The following is a 26316-nucleotide window of genomic DNA, read 5'->3' on the forward strand; positions in this document are numbered from 1 at the left end:
GCAGTCGTTTACAACCAGCCAATACCTATCCCATCATAATTTTACGATCTCAACTCGATTTATGATGATTATCGATTATATTTTATAATAAATCGTTGTGAACTTTTATTTATACGCGGTTTAATGAACGTAAACTACAATAAACTTTGAAACAGAATATGGTGGGTATTGAAAATGGTTGTGATGAATGAGAAAGCAAATGGAATACATTGTTGAATATACATATATGGTCTTTGCTCACGACATTTTTAAAAACATTGAACTTTCTGAGTTATTGGCGCTACTTATATGTAGGTATAGCATACAACATCGTATACAACACATATCAACGTTTTTTTCGAAAGGCAAAATATTCGATAATTTTTAAAAAAAGAATATTGAAATAAAAAGTTCACTGGCCAGTACGTCTGATTTGGTAGATAAGTTTTACCAAATCAGCATTTCTATTTACTCAAGATATCAGTTAACTATGTAAAGCTTCGCATTTTAAAACTCCGAAGCGGATATTTATTAGACGGCCCGCATCATTAGCACTATGCCACTGACCCACAAACGGGCTTAAAATAACATAAAATATGAATAATTATGAGCGATTCTAGAACCTTATATCAATCAAATACGGCGATTAACATTCATTAGGCTTCTACCACAGTGCAATTTTGCCGAAGATAAGTTTTTATGCGACATGATTGTTCGGAAATTAATCGTTAGGTCAAAATGCTACTATCATTTGTATGTATAACTGGTTTTTCTTTTTCTACTTCCTATCTCAGTTCACAGTAATCAGTACGACCCACTTTTCAAGTATCTTGTGCAAGCGGTTTAGCCTATGACGGCCCGCCAGAGGTTATATTGGGGATGAATCTCAGGTCTATTTTGTTACATAGGCCCATATAATATTATTGCCTATAATGAATATTGGACCTCGAAACTCACTTCACAACCCATATTTAAATTACTACTAGACCAACGCCGTCATAATATAACGGATTATTATTCTTAATTTTATTTACGTCAAAAATATAATTTATGGGATATCTTTATAATAAACGGAAGCACTAAAAACTGAAAACATAAGAAATAACTAGATTTGCAAACGTGTTGTTACATACATAATTTTTAGGACTGGAAATATAACTAACTTATTCGTATTTCAAATATGAGTTTCGACGAATGTCGATATGGTAAATAGCTTTTGCTTGCGGCTTTGCCCGTGTGAATGAGTTTTTCCAGGATGAAAGTTCTGATATATTTTTTCCTAGTATAAAAGTAGCCAATGTCCTTCCCAAGGTCTCAAACTATCTCTATACTTAAGTACGTAGAAATCCGTTTGTAGTTTTTGAGTTTATGGCGGAAAGACATACTCGACGGGACACTTTGTTTAATAATATGTAAGGATATCGGAATATTGTAATTTTATCTCTATATATATTTACATCCATCTTGTTAACGCCGGTTATGCGTTTCAACAACTTGGTAATTTTGTTTTTTTTATGTAGAGTCTCTGTTTATGGACATAGGGACGTTTATAACTCGTAAATCAGGTGTTTATCGAATAATTTAATGTATTAGTGATTTGAAGACTTGGTACGTGAAAACAAATAGATTCTAATTTCTCCGCATCTTTAAGAATTCTTAGTTAAGCGGCGTCTGGGTCATCTTACATGGCGGGATACCGAATGTTTCGTAATAAATTTATATTATGCATATTAGAAATCCATAGAGCAATTAATTTTGTGTATAGCTACAGTGGCGTAGTTGTAATGGTATAAGTATGACTACCGCGCTGAGGTCCTGGGTTCGAATCCCGGGTCGGAACAACAATTTTTTTTTTTAGCCTGAGTACGTTTTCTTGTCTTGGTAAAAACGGGCTTATACAAACACACCGGACTCATGGGTGAGCGCTTTTTGTGACTGCGTTTTCCATCTTAAAAATAACTCAGTCGCAGCCCGCGGGAAGTAGGCGGTGTGATGCCCCCGTGCCTCGGAAAGCACGTAAAGGCATTGGTTCTGCGCCTGATCTGTTTCCGGTCATTTCGGGTTGCCGTCTCACCGGACTATGAGAGTGCAGGAACAGGAAGAGCACCTGTATATTGCGCACACACTTATGCACTATAATATCTCCTGCATGCTAGCTGGCTTCGGCTGCACTTCAGCTAGGAAGGAATAAAATATATCTACCATTACTTAGTATGTTTGCACGTTGTGTTCTTCATTTATATGCTAGTCAAAAATTATAAAACAATAAATTAAATATTTAAAATAATAAATCAATCACAGCTACATCTTTGATAAAGGTTAGCAGTTAATATCATTCGGTCCATTTTGTTTTGTGACATATATAGAGCATACTAGAAAATGGTTTTATTAATTAAATGTAGTGAATTTTTCATATAATATAACAACTAGTAATAGGCTTCAGTGCTATGAAAAAGCTTGCTAGTAAGTACTAGTAATTTCATTTTAACCGACTTTTAAAAAGTTTAAGAAAGTGTACTTTTTTATGTATTTATACCAATCACTGTGACATTTGTAGGCAGACATCCGTGATTCCTTTCTTTTTTAAAATTGTTAAGCTTTAAAGGTTTTATGAGTCTTAAATCTGACGTTTTGTGATGATGAGTACAATTTGGGGAATATTCTGTATTTTGTAATTAGATTATCTGGACGTGTAGATTCCATTAATAGACAGGCGTAGAGCTCTCCAGAGATTTCCACCACGCAATTTCAATAAACATGTATCATTGCTTAGTCACGTAAAAAAATTAAAGCACGTCTTTTGTTTTTACGAAAAAAATTCGAGTACAGTCGCACCAGAATATATATAGTGTTTCTCGATGTTTTTTTCGAATATTAATTACGCAAATTAACATAAGTATCTCGCATATTATATCCGTGGCAAATGTTAGAACTTTCGACACGACTGTCGACTCGCCGTCGCCGTCGGCGCCGTTTGTCATATTTAGGGTTGGCGAAAAAAAATCTGTCGTTTAAGTTAAGTATACTGATGTATCTCCAAAGTCATTCTGAGGGTGTGCGCGGCGAAACGGCTAGTTAATCTAAGAGTACTTGCATCTAGGATAGCCAACATTGCAAATATGGTTAACTCACCAGCCTTATATACTGTATTGCTTATACTTCGAAAGACTACATCGAATAATGTTTATTTAAAAAAAAAACTCAACCTCTTCCAGAGTCCTATTTCCTAAACAAGATATATCTATATGGCTGATATGATTAAAATAGGTCTTACTTCGTTGAATTCATGAAAAATGATTTATATTAGTTAAATTACATAGTGTATACCAACCCTATAACGGATGTTATCTGTAGATTACGTATATTAATTACTAGCGGTGTCTTCGTATATATTAACATAAATTTACAGCTTTGTCCGCGATAATGCGGCGTTTGTTGATATATCGCTATTGTACGATAAAACTTTTACTAGAAAATAAAATAAGATATTCAAGAAAGTACTATTGGACTAAATATAAAAAAAGTGCAATTTCTTTATATAGCAACGAATATGCAAATTGTATATTCTAAAATTATTATAGAATTAAAAATATCTTTGACAAACAAAAATGCTGAATATTATAATGATTGTAAAAAAAAGGTCGGGTACCAGCCCTACGGTAGTTCGCTCTAGGTGGATTATTTGACGTCCTACAAAAGGACCTAAGTATAAAAACGTTTAATGTAGGTACGCTGAGTGACATTTTAACTTTAGAATCTCGTGTCATAATTACATTCAGCATCTATCAATGAAAAAAAAAACGATGCACGATTTATTCCATCGCCAAAAATATGGACAGATAAGTAAAAAGTACAAAACGGGTGTAATAATTATGTTTATAAATAAACACATTAATAATTCGTTATGATGCTATATTTTTTAAAATCACACGTCATGTAGTAGGTAGTTTGTATATGATTTGTTTGCTAGGTTTCCTGAGCTATTTCGATCAAATTATTAAATTATAATCTGAGTTTAATTCAGTTTAGTCCAGTCTATAAACGTATACCTCAGTATAGGTAACTTGATGAAACCGCGCCCGATGCTAGTCCGGTGACTTAATTTATTCTCTGTTCACAGGCGGTACGGCACAAAATGCAGCGGTTGCGGTCACGGGATATCACCATCAGACCTCGTCCGCAAAGCGCGGGAAAAGGTGTTCCACCTCAACTGTTTCACGTGCCTCGTGTGTAGAAAGCAGCTGTCCACCGGTGAAGAACTCTACGTTTTGGACGACAACAAGTTTATATGCAAAGAGGATTACCTCGCCGGAAAGGCGCCGACCCAACATTGTGAGTCTTTTATCATGTATATTCTGGTATTTGTGAAAGGTGTTTTATTATCCCCTGTCTACTTTCATCGATGGATTTATAAACGGTGACATGATTATCTGTTAAATTTTTTTATGGCATAGCCAGCAGATTATACAGCCTGGGTTTTAGAGGTTATCAGATGTGTCTATGCCTCACAGACAAGCACAACGGACTGGTCAGGTTAGGTAGTAACGGTACCAAATAAAGAATTATGTGCGATGTTTTTTTTATAAATATCGCCCATTAATTTGATGAATCATGGTGTAATTAAAATGTGAAAGTCGGTAGCATTTGATCTAATTTTGCGTTAGCTACCAATACGAGGGAGTTGGTTTGTGAAAGGTAATTTGTAGCCGATGTGTGGCGACACGACGGGTCAATGTCGCAAAATAGACTAAATCAACTTATAGATTACATTGAAATTGCGCTATTCTTGTCAGCAAACTAAACATTATTTACGCAAGTCCAATCAAACATCGGACACACGACATCACGTTAACAATCGACTCAGTGTTGCCGCATTAAAAAATAAATGAGGTCTTTTATTGTCCTCACTCGGCGTCGGAGCCAATCGGTGCAGAATAATTACCTTTTCTAAAACACGACCACGTCTCCTTCAATTTCCGAACGTGACATGTGAGAATTGCATTCCCCATTTAAAATGCGTTTTTTATTGTTTAAGAACGTATCAGTGCAACAATAAAACTCTCGCAGCACCCATTTTGAAATCGAATTTTGTCGATCAATACGAACCGTAACCGAATCCGAGTGAAAAAAGGAAATAAAAAGTACTAAGCGTCGGATAAAAACCTCAACCGCATTACACATTAGCCACGTCTCCACGCGGTAGTGGCGTAGACGGCTTTTTTACTTTTTTCATTTACCGCTTTGTGGCAACTGGCAGGCAACACGTTGGCAGCGCTCGGAAAAAATCTACGGCTCGTAGTCGAGACGAGAGATCGTGAGCCACGCTTGTACTCCTAGTACAAATATTTTGACCGAATCACTCCGATATCCGATACAACGTATATCAAAACATTTATGTTTGTACCTTGGTAATTGTCTACCAAAGCGATAGTCAAAAGCAAAAACGACATTATCTATAGACATAGAATAAATATAACATTATTTTTGCATAATCGCGGTAAGGGTTCTGAAGCAAAAACTCCATAAAATAAAAAAGGAATATCGGTAGATGGTTAATAAAAATAGTTCGAAAACGTTATCAATGTCGATAACATGAATTTTTGTGACATTAAAAAAAATGCAGATACGAATGCACAATTAAACACATATGAAAACTGGGGTCAGATTAGCGCTGCAAGCGTGTTGGTGCCGCTACTATAGCTCAGTGTATATTTTAAATATTTTATAAAATCGATATCTGGATTACAATACTTACATACATGTCTAATCTACCGAATTACTGTTTCTTGTAAAACTAATATTTTTAATACAAAAATATTAGTTTTGCAAGTTAGTAAAATAAATTGATAGTAGGTAGATAAATCTGTTTTGTTTAACACTTCGTAAAAAACCGGGTCGGTTTCTATACATCATGCGAAGTCCGGTATTTCTGGTTTTATTGGATTATTTAGCGTACTCAATGTTAATATATTCCGTTTGTGCTTCTGTACCGACCGCTTCGTATCAGAGGTTAATACTGGCCGGCAATTAGCATTTTACTTGCATTATTTTCTTTTTAATTTTTTATATTTCTATAGATTATTAATGTAACTAATCCGCGTGCAGCTGCTTCTAATAAATTGCTTGTGTTCGAGCGCTTTGGATGTAAGAAACGTATGATTTGTGACCATTAAAGGTTAATATTTTGTATTTATATCGTGGTGTTGCGTATTAACTATGTGGTTCATGTATTTAGATTCAGTTAATACTGGTGAGTTGTTAACAATTTGTCTGTTCAATGTATCTTTATTTATTATTAGCTTTCGCTCGTAGTCCCGCCTGCATGAATAAGTTTTACCGAAGTAAAAGTCTCACTTTATATTTTAAAATGGAGCCTATATTTTTAGTTGGACCTTTAGAAATACATCGTAAAAATTGCATTCAAGCCCATGCAGTCGTTTTAAATGATATATACACATACAAATAGACAAAAACCGTTCTTTTCCTTTTTTTTTCAATATCTATAATGTAGAAATCGGCCAGTTATAATTTTATTAAGTAAAGATGTTGTGTTCGTTCGGAGTTTTAACATTATTAACGTATTATTATTGGCCTATTGGATATTAAGAAACACTGCTAAAAATATTAAAAACATTACCCTCCTCCGACAGTCGGGTAAAAACAATAGGTAACATAAAATTCAACATAATAAACCAATATTTTTACAATAAATCCTCCCCTTTAGTTTCCATGGAGGCCGTGTGTCCGCGACATGTGCTCGCCCGCGGCGCCGCCCGTTGTTTGCGCAACCTAATTGTGTTTAGACATTGTTAGACCTGGAGTGCACGCAAATATCCACTCGTGTAACACGCGAGAACTAACATTATGTATGTTGTGGTATAGTTAGGTGGGAAAGAGAGAGAGATAGTTTCAATTCCAGTATTATGACTAATTAGTTTTTGCCTGCAGCTCCGCCCGCGTGAAGAAAATTATCCGAGATAAATATTTTCCCAGTTTTTTCGGATAAAAAGTAGCTTATAGTGCTCAAGACTTGTGTAGCTTCCTATTAGTGAAAAAAAAAAGAAATTTGTGTAGTAGTTTCTGAGATTTGCGTGTTCAAACAAACAAACTGTATATATTAGTATACATATGGATCAGATATATTTGACACGTGCGATAGTACAGTTGTACTTAGTACTAGAAATACATATTCGTATACACATTTGTTAATACGGTATAGGATTGTGAGATTGTGTCCGCTGGTCGCATATATTAATCAAACTGGTAACAATAATACAATTTAATGACGTCAATATGAACGAATGCTACCGAAATGTCGATGTAAAATGCTAAATCTAAAATGTTCTATATGTATACATTAATATGAAATATAGTTGTTAGTTATGTTTTTAGGTAAGTACCTATATTTATACTTATATCTATAGCTACATCGATTATCCACGAACATTATTACGCGAGATTATATTCACCAGTGTTTTAATTGAATACATAAAGCTGCTCTCAAGTCGCAACGCGCGTTTGAACGTCGCTTTTAAGTTTGCATATTCATGACGTTCGGAAACTGACAAGTGCGGTGGCTCTTGCCTCCACGTGTATGCGCATAAAAATTATTGATACCTTTAATATTTATTAATATATTTTTTGTTCTATTATAGGTTTTGAACACATCAAAAATGCAATATCGCAATAATATGAAATTAAGAGACTTAAATAAATTGCGTATTATTTACACGACTGTAGTTTTCCCTAGTACAATTAAAACTGTGGCTTACACATTTTGTCGCCTATATTGCAAAATGGCAATAAATATATAAGTATCCCATAGTTTATTTAAAGGGGAGATAGATAACATCTCTGGGACCCCTCTGAGCCAGTGGAATGATGCAGATATGGGATACAAACAGGGAATTGTTTCCACTAGCTGCGCTAAACCCACGGCGAGTGGATTAGACGAGCCGAGCGAACCCCACGTTAAGGAGCTTAGGTTATTGATATGGTTAATTCAAAATTGCAAGTCGTTTTCATAGTGGAATTATATGTGGCCTTTTTATTACCCGTGTCTCTAAAAAAATAGATCTTTCATTTATTTATATAAATAGTATAATTATTTGTTTAGAAATATCTTTAGTTTGACTCGGTAGAAGCAACGCTATTTAGTGTACTTATGAATTCTCATTCTTCATCATACGAAGGACTTACCCGTCTTGTCATTAATTCGTATAAAAAGCAATACACTCGTTCAAATAAACTTATCACAAAAAACGTTTGTACAAAAGGTATTGTTTACCAAATAAAACTCGCGGAAACTCCATACAATGGAATTCTATTTCTGGCAACCCTACGTATACAAGTGTTGTGCGCGGTATCAGCGGCACGCAGGCGGGGTACAGGGAGTCGTGCGCCGCGAGCCGATAACGCTTATCAATCAAACACACGCGCCATTTGCACGGTCGACTCGGGTGAAAGATCCCCCGTTCTATATCCACGAGATCTTTCTAACATCATTCTGTCAGTTTTGAAAATAGAATTTCCTTTTTGCCGTTATATTTTTTTTTTAATATTATCGTTTTTTCATCGTTGTGACCAGTTAAATATTTAAAAATTAATAAGTAAAAAAAATATTATATTACAAGTCGAAATATAGAATTTAATTTTTTTTATCTCATTAGGCACACACACCAACAGTTTAGTATACTGTCGTAATATTTTTAAGATTTCTAATGCTGTTCTTTTAATGAAAATATTTCTGTTTAAGCACTTGGTAAAAAATAAAAAATTGTTAATGCAACATTAATAACAGGAGCGTTTTCCGTAGGGCTGTGCCCCTGCAAATATTCCGAGGCTGTAGGCTGTTTGCGTTGCAACCGATAGCCGCGATCTGTTGTTTGGAATGGGCACGGTCTGGCGCCCTCGCGATTATGTCCGGATGGTATTTCTGTTGACTATTGGCTGTACAATGTTTGCAATACTCGATGGGTTTTGATTGTGGATTCGTTTGAATGGAAAATGTATTGCTAGTTAGGAACAATGGTTTTGATGAAATTTTTTATGTTGTTTAGGTAAAAACGTAGAAAAGTTTCATTTTAGGAGAAAATATAAAAAATGATAATTGTATAAAGTGTTTTAAATAAGTTTTTACCATACACTATTATGTCTTCTCAAAACACTGCAATAGGAATATATTATAATATTGTACAGCAAGCTACATTATTTAAATCAGTATATTTATTACATATGCTGCTTTTTTGGATACTACTTAAAATTTACTACCAGATTCATATTAGATACATCGTATTTTATAAGGTTTGTAGTAACCAACAACCTAAATACACGTATAAAAAAGAATTCCAAAGCAAAATAATCTAATGTCAACCGAGCAAAAAGTTTAAATTTTTTTGCCGCACGACGACGTAAACAAATGCTTTATTTTCAAACGTTAACAAAGCATATTAATCTCTATCACCTTGTGTTAAGAGCTAAATGAAACGAAAGTAAAAAGTTTGTTTAGTTCTACGTGACAAACCTATAAATGCGGTTGGGTGTAGAGCAATTGTGAAGCTTTGCCACGTTTTAAAGGTTAAGGTCGGTGTTGGTGACTGCAAAGTTATTTTTGTCCCCGTCGTCTATATAGAGTCACGTAGTAGGTATCCCGAATGGCGTGGAATGGAGGAGACCGATAGAATCCCATTTCGTTTCCCCCCTGCCTGTTTCCTCACGTCCCCCGCCGGTAGCTAAAGGAAGGGAGGTGGGCCATTATTCCTGATTCTGCATCCGACAGACGGATTGAGTTAAGACTGACAAGTACGTCGTATTTTTCCGTGAAACTTTGAATATTCATATTTCTAGATATCTCTTACGGTATTTGCGTTAGTAAATCATAACCAAGCAAGAATTCAGAGTGATCCGCGAGTCAACCTTTCAAGTCTGGATAGTTTTTGTTTTTAATTTTTACGAGTTTAAATAAAATAAACCGTATGATAGATTTGTGAAAGTCTACATTTGATTGCTATCCAATACTTACATTTAGTTGGGAATTAGATGTTTACCTTAAATGTAGGTATCGGAAAGAAATACCGAAAGAACCTCAGGCAAATCTTTTTGTATTCTACTGATATTTTGCCACGCCTTTGAGTTATTACAACGAGAATATACAATACAATTACTATCTTCGTTCGTTCGTATCGTCTATCTATCCCAACTGAAGTTAGTTATGAACGGTGTCGCAGCAATCTTAGACAGCAACAGAAGGCTTAGAAGGCGTGTGTGCCCAACTTCAAGTCACTTATAAAGTTTGCCAAGAGTAATAAAATATGTTTACTATTTTTATCAGAAATGTAAACAAATTGTTGCTCAATATTTATTTCAACCAAATTTTCCGATAATGAGTCATTAACGCAGAATGGTAACGTACCAAATTAAGCTATTGGATTTTGGATATAATATATCACTAGAATAATTTGGTCAGTTAGAGAAATCATTTAAGTCGTCAAAATCGATTATAATTTAAGTGAACAATTCCATTAGTATGTATGATGGTATACCTTTTGTTTCAACCATAGTTTCCTTTGCTTATAAAGCAGAGTATTAAAATATTTAAAAACGGACGTTTAAATTTCGAATATAAGATGTTATAAAACCGAGTATTACGTATTAAAATATTTTTAAATATCGAATACTTTTTTTTTCTCTCTCTTTAGCAAGGCGTAAGACTAGGTGTTATAAAGCCGAGTGGCACGTATTAAAATATTCTTAAATTTCGGATACTAGAATAACAGGTAAGCTATACGTTGTCTCTACCTACCCTCGCGCGAAGGTATTCTAGATCGGTCTCCATCAGGCGACTCGAGCGCCGACACTGCGTTGCCCATTAATTTTTATACGTCGTTAAGATCGATAGGTAGCGTGCTCGTAAACTGGCCGCACTAAACATTTATGTCTGAGTTTTATGATGTTTTAATGTAGCGTTTTTGAAAGCTCGCCAGTCCTGAGTTTCTATTTTATATGGACACATGAAATAGAATTATAGGTAGTAAAACATTCGCCCTCGGACAAGCCCGCGATAAAACATGTAGGATTTTAGGTTTTCGGATTTAACAATGGATATATTTTCTAGACTTTATTTTATGAAATGTTGACAGTGTCTGTCGAGCAACGGTCATCTGATAGTAAGTGATGTTTGCTGACTTAAATATAATCAAATATTATACTACTACTGACATGAGAAATTGTTTTTCAAATTCAGACGTTTATTTGAGGCAGTGGTCTTAAACAATTTGAGGCACAAGATACCTTTCCATATATCATGAACAGACGAATCAATTTTATGAATGAATTGGAACAATTAACATTCACATTTGAAGTAAGAACGAAACACACATCATGACTTTATCTTCCAAAGGATAAAAAGAAGTGCTATTAGGACACCCACTTTTTGTCGTGTGTGTTCCGTCCCATGCTTTGATAGAGGACAAGTCTATCGCCATATCTGATACAAAGGCCAGATTCCGGGAAGAAGAAAACCGCAATATCAGTTAGTTCAACCCGGGATTCGAACCCCAGTCTAGAGCGCAACTCGTGCTGCATACGTAATACAATTACGCTACCAAAGCAGTGATAATATTTGAATATCACAATATTTAAGCACACTATAATTTTTTCGAGGTGTCTTCAATCAAGCATTCAAAGATTATAAACAGTTCATACTAAAATAAATCTTGTATTAAATCTTCGTGTCGTTTATTCGCATATTACTAACATATAGCGAACAAAAAAGCATCTAGACAACAAAAAACTGAATCATTCTACCAATAAACACAAGATAAAGTTTTTAATGTTTTGACGTCATTTTAATCGGTTTAATCACTAGTGACGGGTGATCGTGCTACGAAGATATCATTCAGAAGAGAATTTTGTCAAAATCCTAATAAAATCATGGCTAAAAAAAGAATGAGTTATGTAAAACCTCCTTTATGTACTAGGAATGTAAAGCTTTCATGTTTTGTTGGATGTAGAATCTAGGAATAGCTGGAATAAAAGGGTGTTTTTTTTTTATTAATTGTAAAGTGGAATAAAATTAACAATCAACATCGAGTTTTTGTTACAAAGGTTAGCAAGAAACTTTGTTTATCTCATTATGTATGTACTATATTTTTAACGTCCTATAGCGTATGTAATTTCGTATCATGTAACTTGAATAATATCATAATTAATTGTTATAAAATAATGTGTACCATAAAATTATTTGGTATTCATCATGGTCATTTAATAATTTTCATAATTAAATTAGCAACATGATAACAGCTTATAATATTTAGTACATCACCTGCAACATATGAGTACAAAAAACAAATCTGAAAACAAGTTCGTTCTGTTACTCGATACTGTGGTGACGTTATGTCAGGCGAATGGTATCTAAATTTCGACTATCGCGTACACACAAACAAAGACGGCAAAAAAACTAATCGGTGAGCGATTTACAGCGGCAGGAGCGTACCCTCGGGCCAAATTATCGGTAATCGACCGACTAACCAAATAGCCGGTGTCGATACAAGTTATCGACAGTAATCGTTATAATCGCTAGTGCCGCGCGATTGTTGCCCAGCGCCATTATGGGACGTGCGCGGTGTTTTAAACAACAACCAGAGTTATTGACCCATCGCACCAACTGCCTCATCTCCAACTCGGGGGCCACAATACAACGGACATCACAACAACTTTTTGTACACGCTTATTACTGAAATTATTATTTATTAACTGTAATTGTCGGCGACGTTTCGAGGGTTAAGTTCGGCGTTTAGCGTAATTTGGACGGCCCGACTTTTTACGTGGGGTTTATTAGTAATTATTAGTTGTCAAACCGCGGAGGTCGAACGGGATAATTGTTGCGCTTGCGACTCAAGTATTATAATGTTTCCTGTCGGTGCATCGATAAAATGGATGCCCACATGAAGACAATGAAATAATTGCATGATTTACATATCTCATTAAAGTAATCACGGTATCGGAAAGGCGAAGCAATGACGGAACAATTTTCCGAGCTTTCAGTTCGTGACGTGCGGCCGCGAGGAGTCGGCGCGTTCTTTTTTCAAATTATTATTTTCCTCTGTGGTGTGAGTATTGTGCGCGGGTAAATGGCGTGAAATTGACGGGTGGCCAGTGTTGGTATGAGGCCTGGCCACTCGAACGCACCCTGCGAGTTCAACAAACTGCCCTATCGGTTGTTAATCTTGCTGCTAACTTTGGGACAACTCATTGTCACCGTAACCTTTGAATTTGAATTTCAATCGGACGACCTTCGCCGTTTAATTTGCGTTCGAAAATTGAATTGTGCAACGTTTCTTTAGGTTAATTAAAAAGTATTGGTACCTTGGATTTTGATACCAGCGTGCTGGAATTTCTTGGGTCGGCGTCCTAGCTTTGTATTTGAAAAGCGGTTAAATAATGACCTTAATTTTAACATAAGTACCTCATATTTTGACATATCGTCAAACTATTTTCTATAGGTACTTATGTCGAACAAAGGACTCATTTCTCGTATTATTTAGCTATTATATATATTACATTATAAATATTCGGCTTCCTTTAACATACATACGTAATCCGCGTTTTGTTCTATGACTCATCTGCGTCCTAACCGCAATAAAAAAATAAATATAGCTCCAAAGTAAATTATCCAATGACTATATAGCCATGTACGTAAAAGACATTTCAGCGTCCTCGAGGGGTGGTTGGGGAAATATTATTTCTTATCTACCCCCTTGACAAGTCGCTGCGACTCTCCCCTGTCTCCCCTGACCGCGCCCGTCCCCTCGCCTCTCTGTCAGCCAGAAGTCTTACAAAAGCGAATGAATTGTGAACTTCGCGAAATAAATATAGAGTTAATGATTTCAGGAGTATAAAGTATTGAAATGGCCACGCAAATTTACGTACTATGATTTGGTAGGAAGTATTGTTATCGAGTGTATCGTTGGAAATAGCTTCCTTTATATTAAAATATTCCTTTATATTACAGTTAAAAGGCTATTTTACTTAATACATTTTTTTAGAAAAATTTTAATTACGTTAAAAATACAGAAAAAAGTGCTGATTTTAAATATGTATGAAACTTAATGTCGCAAGAAAATGTCGCTTAAGACAAATAGTCTTTAAACCGTCAATACGAATGCACCAAGTAGTGTAAGCTATTAAATTACAAAATATGCTAACATCACTTACTGTTAGAGTATATAAAGTCGAATATCGTATATCCGGATTGTTTTTCCAAGTATTCCGTTCGTGTACACAACTCTTGAAACTTTCAGTTTGCTCGTTTACAAGTTACACGAGCCAAGTTTCAGTTGTCATAAAAAATAAACGAAAATTTTCATGCGATGTTTACTTGTCTCTAGTATAGAGTTTATATTTGAAAAACAAAGTACTAAGACAAGTATTTCATTCAGCCATCCACGAACACTCATGATATATACTTATTATATATATGCAAAATTAAACATTAAAGATATTTCATTAAGTCACAATATAAATTTTCTATCCAATATCCGTTTTTAAAATAAAAAAAAAAAATGTTCATTAATCGTGGAACTGATTAATACTGCCTCGGGTCCGGTCCAGGCCAGGTCGGTTGGGCCAAAGGCGCGGCCCTACGGGAGAGCACCCTTTAATTGGACCCCCTATGTCCACAGCGTTAAAGGCCCTATGCGCAAGTTATTTATTGATCACACAGTCATTATTACTTGTAATAACTTGGGATGTTTTGAGTGTCGTATGTTTCGTGAGAAAACTTTGTTTTATGTGTTTTACTGTTTTTGATCACAAAGGTGGTTTCTGGCAAAACACCCGATGTGCAAAGTAAAGTAGATATTTCTTGTTTACGTTTTATTTGAAAACAATGTGTTTTCACATTAAAATCGATCCAACTTTGAAATTGATGTGTTTTCAAATCAAAATTTATTTAACGTACTATTTAATTATTTATAGAAAGTTTAAAGACCTAGTCGTTAATACAAAAACAAGTACTTGGGCTTTCATTATACCATCGGACAGATTCAATTATTGGGCAGAAAATATGATTGACTGATGTTTAACGTAGTACGTTTGATAGTTCACCTACGAAAATGCAACCAAACAATCCATCACAGGATACATAAGTCATTTATCGTATTTTTAATGTCGGTATTGTTATTTCCAACATTGCGAAATAACATCAAGACGTCAATCGCCTTCCACCCACAATGCTATAAGCGCAGTGAGCATCTATGACTAATAAGTCAACGACCCTTGCCACCGTCAATAAAATTTAAATCCCAACATTCCGAGAATCATAACAGCCATTAACGAAACGAGAACGAATGACATACAACACTCAATCCATCGGTTGTTCACTATAGCAATCCATTCATTCAACATGTGCCGTCAAACCGAGCGTGGCGTTCTCAAACCTTAACACTTTAATCGCCCGCATCGGGAATCGAAGCCGGGACGGTTCATTTCATTCAGCTTCCTTGGTGCATCGCAGGTAAATCTCTACCTTATTGCGCATACGCAAAGTTTAGATTCAGTAGCAAGTAGCGTGTGAAGGGTTAATTGGTTCGCGTAGTTTGTAAAAATCGTATGTGGTAAGGTAAATGATGTAAAATCAACTTAATTATGTGTGGATTGGGATAAAAATGCACTGTTATGGTAAAGAGTGTCTGAGTTAACTAGATTGACTTCGGCAGAGTTTTTACTGGAAAACTGTTATGTGTGATTTAGAATCTAGAAATAGCAGAGTCTAGGATGATGTATAACTTACATTGGGAAGATTGACATGCAAAAATGTTGCATTTGTGCGATGGTTACTCAATCTAGCGTGAAATAGCAAAACAGCAATGTAAAATACTTCATGCTTTCTTCATAGCGTGATTTGCACGTTTTTAAAGTTTATATCATCATAACTTCTGTAAATATGTTAATTTGTATTTATAAGAACGCTGTGACATCTTGTCACATGGACATTTCAAATAAGACAACGACTTATTACCAATTTGGTAATAACTTTTGCGGCACTAATTTAGTACCTACTGATGTCTGGAAATAATTTATTAATACTACAATTAAAATAGTAGTCTTAATATTTATATTTAATTACTGAACATGTCAATAAAATTGATCTTATTGTTTAAAAGTTTACATAAGTAAGGTAATAATGATATTTATGAATATAGGTGGTCTAATTTTTTTTTCTACAAAAAGGTCAATTGAATGTGCTTGTAAATCTAGTTTAATATAACCTCTATTCGCCGCAAGTCAGTCTATTACCATAAGCATCGGTTACGAGCAATCCACATTCGGTAATATAAGTCAACAGGAGCGGGGTGTAATGGCCCGGACCGCGATTTGCATTTGTTATGTCAACCGACTTCAATCAACCATAAATATGTAGAGCGTGTCATAGTGAATATTTCGTTTTACTTTTAAAATTTTAAAATGTATTTGGCGGTTCTATGGTTATCAGTTACCAAGATTTTACGGCTTGCATGGAATCTGAATATTGACAATTTATATAATGATTTCTTATGTTTACGCGAATGTTAGACATTAAAATTAAGCTATTTTTCGGATTTTATAATTTATATGTCGATTATTAAGTACTTTACTCTTAAACAAATATCATTTTACTTGTAAATACATAAAAAATGTACTACTAAAAACATTCACTGTATATGTAGTATAAAGATAAGTTCTCCAACAGCGGAGCTCGGGGGCTATAAACAACAACTAACGTCAAAAGAGGTCGTTCGAGTTTCGTCAAACTCTCAGGCTACCGACTTGGACCTCCTCAAGTTTATTGTTTTCATAATTTTACGGGCAATAAATCATCGTTTTCTGCGAAACGTCGAGTTTTGCCTGCCTTAACGGCCAATTCGTTCGCTATCCTGTGATGAAATCCATTTATATTTAAATCACTTTTCTAAGAATACAAAATGAACCTTTCTTACCTATACATAGACCTCGATAGGAGTCTCATAGAAACTCTTTGGCTGCATGTAAATAAACAACAACACAAATGCCGCAGTGTTATTAATAATGCAAAATAAAAACAAAATAACGATTCAAAAATCGAACGGCGGGAATCATCCATAGACAATAATGGGAAGGAACAAAGAGGTAAAAAAGCGGGAAGAAACCTGTCGACGCCATGTTGTGTGGCAGTCGGCCTTCACGCCTCGGCCGCTGAAGATTATCTTTCGAAAAAAAGAATCGAACGGAGGCGCTTTTTGAGGACAAAGGTCTCACATGCGTATGCATTTCATACAGCTATCGCCTCTATTAGCTACTGATTAAGGATTATGTTTGCTCGGGTTCCGGCGCGTTTAATTTCTTTTGTCGTTGGCTAGATGAAAGAGCATCGTCACCGTGCGCCTGCGCCGTCTCTGATGACCTGTCAATTTCTTCGTTGTACACCGTCGGTGGGGAAAAAAGTGACATTAGAGTGGCCATCTATTATTTTGACTTTATGTGGGGAGATGAAGCTGAGATTGATCGTGTTTGGCTCAGCCCTTTTAATTATACCGCATTCTGAATGGCTTTGTGCGCTGTTCGTCTACTGTTCAGTAGGATTATATGGTGTACATAAGAAGGCGGGTTAATGTTCATTAGTTCTCGGGTTTCATTTAAATACTGTTGTTCTTTAATATTAGTTTTGTGTTTTACATTTTTTTATTTTTATTTCAGTCTATTCGTGTTTTGAGAACAATGAACTATAACCAAATCGATCATATCGACCCATTCGGACAAAAATGACCGCTGGATTCTCAATTATTTATTAAAGTTGGGATAATCACCTATGCGTACAGTAAACCTTCGCCTCGTTTGCGCTTAGATTACCTATACGGCTATGTATCGGTATGTCATTAGCGAATTCTAAGCTGTATTTCTTGCAACTATGTATTATCGATTAAAAACATGTTAGGCGTATTTAGTAGCGTTATTATTATGTGATCTGTCGATATTTAATTCCAAATGGTTTTGCTCCGCTCGGCATCCTTTACCTACTATTTTTTACTAAGTTAGCTATTATGTATTCTTGGTACACAGACTACAAGCAGTTTCCATGTTTATTTAGAGTCTCTCAATTGTAGTTTTAGTATTTTGTCTGAATTTGCGAAATTTCTTTTAACTTTTATTTTCAAAAATGTATGACATGTTTTCAAACATTGTGATTTTAAAGAAACAATTACACGATTAAACGTGCGTTTATCCATTAATATCTTAATTATTTTAAGCTTCTTAGAAGATTTAGAAGAAGAAAATCACTACGTTCAAGTAAAGGTAGGTTTAATCGTGGAAAAGTATTTCTAAATAGTTTATTATCCTATTGGTTGGTATTTATCTGTTTTGTCTTCCATTATGATTTGTTACAAAAATTATAGTAGTGAAACCGGGATTTTGGGTAAAATATTCTTTATTCGTGGATGATTTTGGCCACAATGTAAGCAAAGGTGAAGACGAGTTTGCGGTATCATTTAACACAATATCAAAATGACCCTTTGTAAATATATAAAATTTAACAATACTAGTAAATAAAATATTTAGGGAAAAAACAATGTGCCTTCATAATATTTACTTAACAATATGAAGTCACGTACGCTATTACAAGACTGCATAACAAATTATAGACATGATACAATAACAGGTGCAATTAACAAGTGGAGAGTTGATTGATTGCGGTGCAACCATCAATACGTACCGATCATTATACATAGACAATAGAGGTGTGAGCAGAGTTTATAAGGCTAGAACACCTATGCAATCTTAGAAAGACTTTTGTGTCTAAGTATACTGTGTGTCGTCGACAGATCATCAGATCATTAGAGACTCCTTTCCTAAAATTAAATTTCCTTCAAAGTTGAAATTTTCGATACCTTTATGAGACTTGTTCATACAATACACATAATACTTACAGGAACATAAAACCTTAGAATACAGAACAAATCAAACTTTCGTTCCTTTGCCAAGATTTGCTATTAAACCGCCTTGCTAAGCTTAAGACTTCGAAGTAGAGTCGCAAGCGCATACATAAATAAATAATGCCACTACACACGCACGCCGCGACGGCGCAATCTCGCGGGGTCACGATCTGGGCTCACGTTGCACCCACGATCCTATACTTGCAATATAGTGTGACTTGCACGAATCAAACGTAGGTTTTAAGAAGGGTTTGTACTAATCATTTAAATTTATTTGTTTAGTTTACTAAACAAGTAAAGGTTTCGGGGCGTCGGAGAGTATTTGTTTATTTTTTGGACACATTAAAATGTGCTTACTTGTAAGAGAAATTAAGTGTAGTGCGAATAAGATGATATAAATTTTTTGTTCAAATACTAAAATACTTGAAAAACATACTCAAAAATTAACTCTGAGTTGGGTTTTTTTATTGCTTTGAATGACAAGACGTGCTTGCTGTTCGCCTGGTGGTAAGCGATACGACCGCCCATAACCAGTAGATACACCATCCAGCACCTTGACTACACACTGCTGCTTGGCGGCCAAAATAGACATTGCGGTAGTACCTACCCAGACGCACTGATAGATTACTATCACCGGTAAAAAATGAGTAAAAAGTTGGTCTACAAATTTCCCTTATTGTACCCCAAAATCAACCTTCAAGAAGCTCAATACTTATGCAACAGACTACTTTACGTAAATATATTACATTTGTATAAAAATATTTCCATTATCTCGTATAAGGAGCTAGCCTAATAAACTGTAAGCCATTAGAGTGTAGAACACGCGTCAGTGCGTCATACCATCCGTGATGGATCGACTCATGGTAATGGACACTCGTTATTGTCTACAGAGTACGTGTATGTATATGAGTTCAGGAAGAAATGTGCCCATAATGGACTTGTTCTGATATATTGTTCTAAAGTACAAAATTATTGGTTTTGTTTTAGATGAAATGTAATTTTATCGATAATTTTTTGGTGGAATCAGAAGTATTGTATAAGTTCAGGAAAAATGTTGATTGTCTTTTTAAATAGTGTACGTATCTAGAAACTAATGTTACTCGTATATGCTACCGATCTATGCAGAGAATCTAGAATAGAATTTTATGAACTGTCCCCATATGCCAACATGATTTATATATCGCTGGCTTACTATTATAAGGTTTGATACTATATTATTTTGCACAAAATAAATTATAGATATTACATAATTTTATGACTTTTCAGTAGAAAATTCCAATAATTATGAAAGATAAGTAAAGGAAGCCATAATTTATTGTTTCTTCTAATTTTTACCAAGATAAATTTAAATTGCCTTTTTTCTACATAAAATAAAATAAACATTAGACTTTATAACAAAGAGCCAGTGACATATGATCACATAAAATCCGTCGGAAAACACAAGAAAATTCATATCAAAGCAACGGCCAGCCCGACGGGAGATCGTTAACAAAACGCACCGTAAACAAACTGTGTCAGAATTGTAATATTTATTCGTCATACACAAATCAAGCTCGTTACGGGGTCAGGGAATTCACTGCGCCACATAAAAAAATAATTTAACACCGATTATTCACAGCTATCGGATGGATGGGCGACTAATTTGTTCAAACTCATTGTTAGAACTACGGAGGTCTGACATATCGCCTTTTTCGTTGTAACCTTTATTTATTGCCTCTCGATTATTCAATGGCATTAGGAAGCTTTATGTTTGCGTTTGATGTACTGTTTGAATATGTGTTTTATTTTCAGGAGAGTAGAGATAAAAAGCCTGCTTCCAGCTTTTACTGTTTGAATATTTCAATACGTTTTTCAGGAAAATAGAGACAAAAAGCCGATATATAAAACTTTCTCTCGACTTTTAACCTATGTAACAAAAAATTCTTTGTTACCCTAGAGGTAACAAAAAATCTCATTAGTGAGGGGCACGGAGGCGCCGCGAATGAGGCCGGCGTAAACGCGACTCATGCTGTCGTAAGCTGTTTAATTGTATTTGTGACTACCCTCCCACCGCTACCTGGGAGTCACGCTCGCTTTGTCGGCTTTCAACATGAGCTCGACTTACCTATATACTTGTATAAGCTTTTGGCATCGGCTATATACGCGCGATTGTATTGGTAGAGTCGTGTTGCCAGCTTACATAGAAGTTTTTTTTATTTGTTTCCTTCGACATTTTCTTTTACAGTTATTGTATATAACCTACTTAGGTTACTAACATTATATTTCCGTGTCATGATACTGAAATGACATGTAATCTGAAAAATCAGTTGCTGTAAAATGTTGACATTTATGTTTACTACTAACTACATATTAACTTCTCAAAGCATTCAATTTATAATTTTGTATGTATTCAATATTGTTACATAGCAATCTGACATGTCATTCTTATACGGATTATAGCCGTAGGTGATTATAATAAATTCTTAAATCAGTTTGAAGTTATTGAATACTTATGTCTACGTAGTACGTCGGTTTTGTCAACCCGTACTCCGGTACGACAGCGCGAACATGAAAAACCTCGCCCATACATAGCGTAGAGTTTCGCACGCACGCTTCGCGCGCACGTCGATAAATGTGGGCGTGGTCGCCGCCGCCGCGCACGCCAATCACGTGCGGGTTGTGCACGTGTGCGTGCGACTTGTGCGGACGCGCCGTAGCATCAGGGTTGCCATGCAGGGAAATGCGACGGATGTTCAAGAGGGAACTTTTTGGTCGTTTGATATATGGTTTTGCGTCGTTTTGTTGAAATGTTTATTAGTTGAAGATGGAGTTAGATTCAGAAACAAATTTTATTGTAAATAACTGTATTTTTTTCTAAATATTTAGAAATTATTAGCTTAATACATCTTTATGATTACTATAGTTACGTACAAATATAATTCCTAGTCATCCCTTCATAGATCCTTATCGCACTCTCATTTAACGTGCACCGTATTATCGGCCATAAACACGCAATAACAAACTTTTCTATAAAATACGCTACTTTATACACCGTTAATACGTTATTTCGATAGCGTGATAACGGTTTTTTTGTCGCTAGTTTTTTGACGTCGGCGAATAGCGTTGATTGAATTGTTAATAGGCCTTAATTGTTCATTACCGCACGCGGTTGTATACCATTTGTCTGTAGATTAAGATGTAAGATAGTTTTGTTTCGAATTTTTAGTAGCGCGCTAATTCTTACATTAGCATTCGTTTTATCTTTGTGTAGTTATTATGCACAAAACATACGGGATGCTTCGCTGCGTAATGTTACGTTTGAGATGTTAGATTAATATTACGTTATGTAATTAGTTTAGTATTTTTATACGTGGTTAAACTTTAGAAGGAAAAAGAATTATAAACAGATTTCTCTTTTGCTGGACTTGATTACAACGACCACAGTCCTTTATAACAGTGTAAACGCAGCTCTACTAAGTACTAACCAAAAAAAGTGTTAAAAACCTGGATTGCACTCCGTACCTTACAAGAAAAATAATTAGAGGTAGATTTCTCTTTTGCTGGACTTCATTAAATGACAACATAGTGTTTCATGACAGTGTAAACGTACACGCAGCTCTACTAACTGACAAAAATGGTGATAAACAGTATTGTTATCCGAAAAATAGTTTAATTTTAATATCTAACATTGGTGTAAATAAGAAATCATTAAAAAGGGGAATCTTTAGCAGACTTGCGAACATCAACAAGACTGACAACGCCAACAAATTTCTATGTATTACCACCATGTCAACCACGACCACTCTGTCAAGAGTACCGTTAACAGCCGTTTTCAATATTGATCCCAATCTCTATCTTCAATCAGATTCCGAGAATGAATCAATCAAAATAACTCATTTGTAAGCATGTCAAAACTTTTTTCCGATTGGTTCATTTTTGAGATAGTTCTAAAAAAGTGATCAGAATAAAAGAAAATGTAGGTAAGAAGTTTAAACCTATACATATTGTAGGTATATAAATATATAAAGCAAGAAATACAACCCACTGCGTAGAGCAGTTTTCCAAAATATGTACGTTATAAATAAAAATGAATGTTTGTCCCTTAAGCTTCTATCATTCCTTTGGTAAAATTATTCGTGTAATTCACGCGAACGAAATCGCGGGCAACAGCTAGTATTTAATAAACATTGGCCGTATTTTGACGTGCTGCGTAGGGTTGTGGAAGCTTTCTATTAATAGCGGGTAACTGTTCAGGGATCATAACTTGTGAAATAAACCTATAGGTTTGTTATAGTATAACACCCTAGGTTGACCACTCTACTACTGTCTTACACCAAACCTATGAAGAAACTGACTTGTTTTTGTGTTCTTCAAGTTTATCGTCAATCAAGATTGTAAGAATTCCAAAGTTTTAACACTTACCTCAAAATGCATAGGAACCTTTTCATAAAATTCAGCAAAACACCTACGATGTTTCTGATGCCGACTATCAGAAGACCCATTCGCTCAATTTACATGCTTTGAAACATAGATAATCAAGACTTTCCAAGTGGTCAACTCTATCAGTCGATAATGATTATATTTGTGGGTATTTCGTATTGCGATGTCCGTAAAGGAACATTCTAAAATCCGTCATTCTGAATTTATTTTTGTTATAAATTGTTTCAGTACAAACAATGCATCATGAAAAATACTATAGACAAAGTAAACAAAATTTAACGACTTATAACCTGTACAGGTGTAGGAAATATTTTTATATTTCATAGCAAATAATTTATAAATATAATTTTCTGTATTTTAGAATTGCTACAAAACCTAAATAGTTTTATTAATAATTAAAACAAACCGCCCTTCAATCAATCAATATGTAGCCCTTTTAAATAAGAAACCTTAATATTTTTTGAATTTCCCATAGATCAAAGTAAAAGCGTTCCGCGTTTGAAATTCAACGACAATAATAGACCGTTTTCCCGCCAAAATTCGATTAGGAACGAACCGCACGGGACAAAGGAAGTCGTTTATTTGGAGGGCGGTTTTAAAATTGATTTCAGAACTGGGGCGTGTGCTTGTCGGTTCATAGGTGAGCGGGGTCCTGCCCGTGGGGAACGATCCCAATTTGAAAATTAAAAATAATTTAAATTTATAATTTTGGCATTTCACTGTTGCCACTGGCCAGCTATTTTTTATTAAAAAGTTTTTAGTATGTATGCAATATTATATATTTTTTTATAAAATTAAACAAGAACATTGCATACGTACATATACCTTTTTAATTTTATGGTGTTCTTATTTTAAACATTCATCACATGCTACAACTTCAGAAGCAAAATTTTTAGCCTTATCCGCATTTATCTTGATGTTATGAAATATCAATTTAAAACACAAAAAATGATTCACAATGGACCGTTTCCACATTAATTAGCGGTTGCATGTTACAAAATGTATGTTATAAACACTCACACGGATATAAGGTCAACATTTTTGTAACAGCCATTATGTTACATCTAAATGTTAAATAAATTTTATTTCCATCTAAGCTGTTATTTGTAATTTATATTTTTATAATTAACACATTTAGAATACTATGGTAGAATCATGATCTATTAAAGTATTACTAATCTATTAGGATTAGCGCAAATACGTATCTAGATAATTTAAACTTAAAACTCGCAGCAATTATAAATCAGTATACTACCGATCCCATGAGACCAATTCACCCGTCACACACATCAATATTTTGTCATCGATATTTAATAATTCAAATATTTTCATACAAGTATCGTGCGGTAGAGTGCGGAGGGCGTGGAGTGCCATCGACGTCCGCCCGTTTCACTGCAAGTGTTTGCCACAACTTGATCGCGAATATCGTTCAAGATACATGTTTTACAATAATATTAGTTCTGCCTCCGGGGCCGCTGCATGGGGAATGGTTTTAGAATAAAAATAGCCGGGGTGCAGGGGAATTTTCTTTAAAAGCTTGTTAAATTGTAATTGGCATTATTACCCTGGGTCGAATTGTGCGTTTTGTTTCTTGCTAAGTTTAGTTTTTGATCTTCATTCTTTAGTAAATTAGTTATAGCGCCGTTTTTAGTTGATCTTCATTTTTTTGCTAGGATATCTCTTTGTGGATATCTAGACTCTGTGGAAGAAGTAATGTTTGCCAGACTAATCTAGACATGCACTCCAATCATAGGTATCAATCTGTTTTTTTACCAAGCCTCGTTTTCTATGTAAGATTCATGAATAAAATGTAGCCTCGCTATACTCTATGTATGTAAGGTTCATAAATAAAGTGTAGCTCCGTTATACGAGAACATTTGCTTGTACTTGCCTGTACTACTTATTGTAGTGAGAAAGTAACAAAACAAAAGCTGGCTCTGGAAATTAACTTACAAGTTCCCTCTAAATGTAGACGAAAATAAAACTCCTCGGAGTATACAATCTTTCCCCTTGTAACCACAACAAAATGACTTGCATAGAGAAACGCAAGTCATCGCTGTCGGAAAAACTTTCCAACATTAATACGAGGGCCAACATGACTCCATTGGCTTTATTAAACTTAATTATGTTAGTAGATGTGTATGAAGGTTTACGTCAAGATGTGAAAAATTAACTTCGCGTTTTTCGATATTTTTAGCTGGATGAACACAAAAATCTTAACAATTTTTTGTATCTTCCAAAACATTTTATTCGTAAAAATCAATAGCAGTGTCATTTTAAACACAGTATCCAAAAACGTCTTCTAAAACCCTGAGTAACGTGTCCTTCATTTGTCATACCTACAGCACAAAAGTGCCATACCTATAAATTAATATTATCTAAATATTTAAATTCATATCCAACGGTTGTAAAACTTTTTTATATTCCCCTTTGACAGGTTATTTAGTTATTTCGGTTATAACCAAAGATACATATATCTTTAGAGACAAGCTCATCTCGTCCCACGACAGATGGAACACCCTAATATAGCCGCGGGCTGTACAACCGGCGACGTTGTCTTCCAACGATTGGATTGAAAAATAAAGAGGAAACTTTTAAATTATTTTTTTAAATTAATGAAAATTTATTAATGTTGTAGTGATATAAATTATGCTGAATTTTAGGCTGTATGGTTTGAACACTTTTGCATTTTTTTTATTTTTTAAACAAACATGCGCGACTGTTCAATAGTCTTTAATTGTCTCTCAAATTTTGTGTGACTGTGATTGAAAAAAAAAATGTGTGATTGTCGACAAATTTAACTAGTCTAGTTTCGCTAGATTTTTATGTTCAAAACTCTATGTTTTCAATGACCTTGGTCACATCATAAATGATTAAACGTTCAAGCGGTGTACCTACACATTTATAGTGTTCAAGCCCCAGTCACTTATCTCCCGTTGCAAATATTGTCTCGTCCCACCCCTGTTTGTGC

The 26316-nt window shown here is 34.9% G+C and overlaps 1 protein-coding gene across 2 annotated transcripts in view; it reads left to right on the plus strand.

Annotated features, from left to right (window-relative positions):
• The window catches only part of LOC115441363 (LIM/homeobox protein Lhx1), a 71475-nt gene that overhangs the window by 17173 nt on the left and 27986 nt on the right, over window positions 1-26316 (plus strand). For both annotated transcript variants that reach the window (XM_030166129.2, XM_030166130.2), the window contains exon 3: window positions 4100-4311. In XM_030166129.2, the coding sequence (XP_030021989.1) occupies window positions 4100-4311 (212 nt within the window). The remainder of the gene's footprint in view (window positions 1-4099; window positions 4312-26316) is intronic.

This window comes from Manduca sexta, chromosome 9 (genome assembly GCF_014839805.1).
Source record: "Manduca sexta isolate Smith_Timp_Sample1 chromosome 9, JHU_Msex_v1.0, whole genome shotgun sequence".
In the NCBI taxonomy this organism is placed as follows: domain Eukaryota; kingdom Metazoa; phylum Arthropoda; class Insecta; order Lepidoptera; family Sphingidae; genus Manduca; species Manduca sexta.